General features: G+C 43.2%; 1 protein-coding gene across 2 annotated transcripts in view; it reads left to right on the plus strand.

Annotated features, from left to right (window-relative positions):
- Positions 1-4,928, plus strand: part of ZNF823 (zinc finger protein 823) — a 42,172-nt gene extending 37,244 nt beyond the window's left edge. For both annotated transcript variants that reach the window (XM_017888517.1, XM_017888516.1), the window contains exons 2-4: positions 869-995; positions 1,928-1,988; positions 2,843-4,928. In XM_017888517.1, the coding sequence (XP_017744006.1) occupies positions 962-995; positions 1,928-1,988; positions 2,843-4,484 (1,737 nt within the window). In that variant the 5' untranslated portion in view covers positions 869-961 and the 3' untranslated portion in view covers positions 4,485-4,928. The remainder of the gene's footprint in view (positions 1-868; positions 996-1,927; positions 1,989-2,842) is intronic.
- Positions 4,929-6,668: the final 1,740 nt, after the last annotated feature.

Below are 6,668 nucleotides of genomic sequence, written 5' to 3' on the forward strand. Positions count from 1 at the left end.
TTTTTTTTTGAGACGGAGTCTCGCTCTGTCGCCCGGGCTGGAGTGCAGTGGCCGGATCTCAGCTCACTGCAAGCTCCGCCTCCCGGGTTCACACCATTCTCCTGCCTCAGCCTCCCGAGTAGCTGGGACTACAGGCGCCCGGCACCTCACCCGGCTAGTTTTTTGTATTTTTTTAGCAGAGACGGGGTTTCACCGGGTTAGCCAGGATGGTCTCGATTTCCTGACCTTGTGATCCGCCCGTCTCGGCCTCCCAAAGTGCTGGGATTACAGGCTTGAGCCACCGCGCCCGGTCTAAACTCCTGTTCTTAAGTGATCCTTCCACTTTGGCCTCCCAAAGTGTTGGGATTGCAGGCCTGAGTCACCATGCCTGGCCCCTATATTTTGCATAAACAGTTTAGGTACACTCAGCCTCTGCTTTAGTTACGTTGGTGGGACCCCGTTCTTAGTCCAGTGCCTAGACACCATGAAAGATCCAAATTTGCAAATGAGCCTTTGTCAGGATATGCAGTTTCAGGACTGGAAGTGGTAATTCTTCTACACAATAGGTAGTTATACGTTGTCATGACAAGAACTACACAAACCACTGTAGAAATAGACATCGGGGTGACGCAGGCAATAAGACTCACTCACTTAACTCACCAACAAGAGGCAGGTTCCTATTCGACTATTACTTTACCAAACACATTCAACTAAAGCATCACAATGGTTTTGTGGGGAAAAGTGAGTGTAGACAGAATAAGAGTGGGTTTACTATGTCATTGAATAAATGCTTGGAAACCACAGCATCATGCAAAGTTTATGCAGTGAGTATGGATTCTCAGTGCTGTCTGTCTCAACCTTCCTCCTCTGCACATGTGGGATGTTTCAGGACTCAGTGGCCTTTGAAGATGTGGCTGTGAACTTCACACAAGAGGAGTGGGCTTTGCTGGGTCCATCACAGAAGAGTCTCTACAGAAATGTCATGCAGGAAACCATTAGGAACCTGGACTGTATAGGTAAGGATGACATCATCTCTTCACTCAGTCAATTGGAGACATTTGTTTCCTGGTCATCAACCCTGTTCATGATTTGAAATATGGAAAGGGCATATGGTTGGCCCTTGAACAACACAGGGTTTAGAAGTGCCAGCCCCTCAAACAGACTTACATCCTTTCATAACTTTTTTTGTCCCCCACAACTTAACCACTAATAACCTATTGTTGACTGGCCCACTTATCGATAACATAAACATTAGATTAATCCACATATTGTATGTCACATGTATTATTTACTGTACTCTCACAATAAAGTGAGCTAGGGAAGGAAAATGTTGATGAGAATCATAAGAAGAGAAAGTGGCCGGACGCAGTGGCTCACGCCTGTAATCCCAGCACCTTGGGAGGCCGAGGCGGGTGGATTACGAGGTCAGGAGATCGAGACCATCCTGGCTAACACGGTGAAACCCCATTTCTACTAAAATTACAAAAAAAATCAGCCAGGCGTGGTGGTGGATGCCTGTAGTCCCAGCTACTCGGAAGGCTGAGGCAGGAGAATGGCGTGAACCCGGGAGGCAGAGCTTGCAGTGAGCTGCGATTGTGCCACTGCACTCCAGCCTCAGCGACAGAGAGACTCTGTCTCAAAAAAAAAAAAGAAGAGCAACTATATTTACTATTCATTAAGTGGAAGTAGATCATCATAAAGGTTCTCACCCTTGTCTTCACATTGAGTGGGCTGAGGAAGAGGAGGGAGTGGTCTTGCCATCCCAGGGGTAGCAGAGACTGAAGAACATTCATGTATAAGTGGAGCTGTGCAGTTCAAACCTGTGTTGTTGAAGAGTCACGTGTACTTTGGTGAATGAATCATGCATGATTGCAGTACATGTAAAATCTTAAGAGTTTTTCTACAATTTTGTAAAAATTTTTATGATTTTCCTGGGTCTACCTTTTAGAAACGAAATGGGAGGACCAGAACATTGGAGATCAGTGCCAAAATCCCAGGAGAAATCTAAGGTAATTTGTGCTCACAAAAGAAAGCTATGTCCCTGTAGTGGTTCATAGAATGATAAGAAAACTTTAAAAACAAGCAGAGAAAATAAACAAGCCCAGCTTAAATTTATTCATTCTAATAATTCTTTTTCTGACCAAGCACAGTGGCTCACACATGTAATCCCAGCACTTTGGGAGGCCAAGGTGGGAGGATTACTTGAGTCTAGGAGTTTGAGATCAGCCTGGGCAACATAGTAAGATCCCCATCTCTATAAAAAAAAACTTTTCCCCAGGAACATATAGTTAAATGTGACATAGTTATTCAGTCTTTGCAAAATAGTTCCCTTGGAAATGGAATTAAGAATCTCCATGTGGGCCAGGAGCAGTGGCTCACGCCTGTAATCCCAGCACTTTTGGGGGCTGAGGTGGGTGGATCATCCGAGGTTGGGAGTTCAAGACCAGCCTGGCCAACATGGAGAAACCCCTTCTCTACTAAAAATACAAAATTAGCCAGGCGTGGTGGCACATGCCTGTAATCCTAGTTACTTGGGAGGCTGAGGCAGGAGAATTGCTTGAACCTGGGAGGCAGAGGTTGTGGTGAGCTGAGATTGCGCCATTGCACTCCAGCCTGGGCAACAAGTGCAAAGCTCCGTTTCAAAAAAAAAAAAGAAAGAAAGAAAGAAAGAATCTCCATGTGAATATCACTGTTTTGCTAATAGCTGTCATGGGACCATCTTACACAGCACTGTCACTTCACATTCAAACGGGATGAAGCTTGTACTTTGCATGATAATGTTAAAAATGTAAATCTAGTACTTCAATACACATAAAATCACTTGTAAACAAACCTTTAGTAATGTATTTCTTATTCGTTGCAGAAGTCATACATGTGAAATTAAAGATGATAGTCAATGTGGAGAAACTTTTGGCCAGATTCCAGATAGTATTGTGAACAAGAACACTCCTCGAGGAAATCCATGTGACAGCAGTGAGTGTGGAGAAGTCGCCATGGGTCATTCATCTCTTAATTGCAACATCAGAGTTGACACTGGACACAAATCATGTGAGCATCAGGAATATGGAGAGAAGCCATATACACATAAACAGCGTGGGAAAACCATCAGTCATCAGCACTCCTTTCAAACACATGAAAGGCCTCCCACCGGAAAGAAGCCCTTCGATTGTAAAGAATGCGCAAAAACCTTTAGTTCTCTTGGAAACCTTCGCAGACACATGGCGGCACACCATGGAGATGGGCCTTATAAATGTAAGTTGTGTGGGAAAGCCTTTGTTTGGCCTAGTTTATTTCATTTGCACGAAAGAACGCACACTGGAGAGAAACCGTATGAATGTAAGCACTGTTCTAAAGCCTTTCCTTTTTACAGTTCCTATCTAAGACATGAGAGAATCCACACGGGAGAGAAAGCGTATGAATGTAAGCAGTGTTCCAAAGCCTTTCCTGATTACAGTACCTATCTAAGACATGAAAGAACTCACACCGGAGAGAAACCCTATAAATGTACACAATGTGGGAAAGCCTTCAGCTGTTACTATTACACTCGACTCCACGAAAGGACTCACACGGGAGAACAACCCTACGCATGTCAGCAATGTGGGAAAACGTTTTATCATCACACAAGCTTTCGAAGACACATGATAAGGCACACTGGAGATGGACCTCATAAATGTAAGATATGTGGGAAAGGCTTTGATTGTCCTAGTTCGGTTCGAAATCATGAAACGACTCACACTGGAGAGAAGCTCTATGAATGTAAGCAGTGTGGGAAAGTTTTATCTCATAGCTCGAGCTTTCGAAGTCACATGATAACACACACAGGAGATGGACCCCAGAAATGCAAGGTATGTGGGAAAGCCTTCGGTTGTCCCAGTTTATTTCAAAGACACGAAAGGACTCACACTGGAGAGAAACCCTATCAATGTAAACAATGTGGTAAAGCTTTCAGTCTTTCCGGTTCCCTTCGAAGACATGAAGCAACTCACACTGGAGTGAAACCGTATAAATGTAAATGTGGGAAAGCCTTTAGTGATCTCTCTTCCTTTCAAAATCATGAGACAACTCACACTGGAGAGAAGCCGTATGAGTGTAAGGAATGTGGGAAAGCATTCAGTTGTTTCAAATACCTTTCTCAGCATAAAAGGATCCACACAGTAGAAAAACCTTATGAGTGTAAAACATGTAGGAAAGCCTTCAGTCATTTCAGTAACTTAAAAGTCCACGAAAGGATTCACTCTGGAGAGAAACCGTATGAATGTAAGGAATGTGGGAAAGCATTTTCTTGGCTCACTTGCCTTCTAAGACATGAAAGAATTCACACTGGAGAGAAACCCTATGAATGTCTCCAATGTGGTAAAGCCTTCACTCGTTCCCGTTTCCTTCGAGGACATGAAAAAACTCACACTGGAGAGAAGCTGTATGAATGTAAGGAATGTGGGAAAGCACTGAGTTCTCTCCGTTCCTTGCATAGACATAAAAGGACTCACTGGAAAGATACTCTGTAAATGTATGGAATGTGGGAAAACATTCAGTACTTTTATTTAATTTCAGAAACTTGAAAGAACTCACTTTGGAGATAGACCCTATGAATGTAAACACGGGATAAAGCCTTAAGCAGTTTCAATTTTTTAAATACAGTTATCCCCCAATATATTGCAGGGGATTGGTTCCAGCACCCCCTAAATCCACAGATGCCAAGTCCTTTGTTATATGGCATATTTGCATGTAACCTATGCACATCCTCCTGTATACTGTGTAAGTCATCTCTAGATTACTTTTAATACCTCATGCGTTGTAAAAGCTATGTAAATAGTTGTTTGATTGTATTGTTTAGAGAATCATGACAAGAAAAATAGTCTCCACGTGTTCAATGCAGACACAACCATTGCAGGCCCACCTACAGAGTATATGTCACCCAGAACATTAAAATTTCTTTGTTTTAACATTCACAGATTGCTTTTGTTTTGTGACCTGAACGAGCATGTTAACACTCATCAAAATCCTGCCTCTCTCTTGATAACCCAAGTATAATGATGATGATGATGATGATTGCTGGATGGTGCCTAACACTGTCACGTGTTGTAGCATTGTAGGTAAGCAGTGAGACACCAGGCTAAGTTGAATCTTGACAGAATGTCAGGATGATCATCAGTGTTGAAAGAACTAGGTTCTGATGCAGATGTTGACTTGTTGGAGGAGGTCAAATAATACTACTGTCAAGATCTGTTCAGCTTCAGTGCTGCAGATCCTTAACCATGGACGGTTCTGTGTTTACGTTTGCAGGTGCTTAGTGAGAAGTGTAGGAAGCTAGTTTGTCTTTTCTTTTTTTTTTTGAGTCATCAAAAAAATCTTGCACTGTTTGTTGGCATGTTATTCCGTGGGTGACATGGAGGCTTAGTTCCATCAAAGGATCTTACTTGAGGATGATGAACTTTCTTAATACTTTTGCCTATTGAAAAACTGCACATGTTTCAAGTGTCCAAATCTGTGGTCCTACCTCTTTTAAGTCATCGTTATCATCATCAGTCTATACAGCATTTCAGCACATCTTTGAGTTCCTTGATGTAAGAATTTATGCTCTTCTCTGTGTTCCTCAACATCGTCTTCAGTCCTGTCAGAGATAGCCTTTCTTACCAACTTCCCTTGCAATATTTAAGATATTCTTGGCCAGGCGCGATGGCTCATGCCTGTAATCCCAACACTTTGGGAGGCCAAGGAGGGTGGGTCACCTGAGGTCAGGAGTTCGAGACCAGCCTGAGCAATATGATGAAACCCTGTCTTTACTAAAAATACAAAAATTAGCCAGGTGTGGTGGCATGCACCTGTAATCTCAGCCACTCAGGAGGCTGAGACAGGAGAATCACTTGAACCCAGGAGATGGAGGTTGCAGTGAGCCGAGATCACACCATTGCACTCCAGCCTGGGCAAGAGAGCGAGACTCCATCTCAAAAAAAATAAAACATAAAAAATAAAAGATATTCCTAACTATTGCATCAATAGTGGGGAAGCCCCTGAAATCATTGACTCCCTCACTCCATAATGGCTTCCAGCTTGCTTTGGGGTTCTTGAGCTTTGGGGCATCTATAGCCTCTGCAGTAAGAACTGTTGCATGTGCAATTGTGAAGTGCTTTCATAAATCCACTATGGTACAGTCAGAGTTAGCATCAGGATGGCATGAATCCTCCCGAAGGTCAGGTGAGTATAAGTCACCTTAATCTACTTGATTATGCCTTAATTGAGTAGCTGTCACTGTGATGTAGTGTTAGGAGCAGGGACATCACTTCCACATTCTTAGTGGCAAAGCAGAGATTGGAGATGACCAGGAGCATTGTCAATTATGAGAAGGACCTTGAGTGGCAGTCCCTTCTCTTCAAGGCATTTCTCTCTTTTTTGGAGATGGAATCTCGCTCTGTCGCCAGGCTGAAGTGCAGTGGTGCGATCTCGGCTCATTGCAACCTCTGCCTCCCGGGTTCAAGCAATTCTCCTGCCTCAGCCTCCCGAGTAACTGAGACTACAGGCACACGCCACCAAGCCCAGCTAATTTGTGTGTGTGTGTATGTGTATATATATATATATATGTGTGTATATATGTGTGTGTATATATGTGGGTGTGTGGGTATATATATGTGTGTATATATATGTGTGTGTGTGTATAGATATATATATTAGAGGTAGGGGTCTCGCCATGT

Source organism: Rhinopithecus bieti, unplaced genomic scaffold (genome assembly GCF_001698545.2).
Source record: "Rhinopithecus bieti isolate Rb0 unplaced genomic scaffold, ASM169854v2 scaffold_15296, whole genome shotgun sequence".
Lineage (NCBI taxonomy): Eukaryota > Metazoa > Chordata > Mammalia > Primates > Cercopithecidae > Rhinopithecus > Rhinopithecus bieti.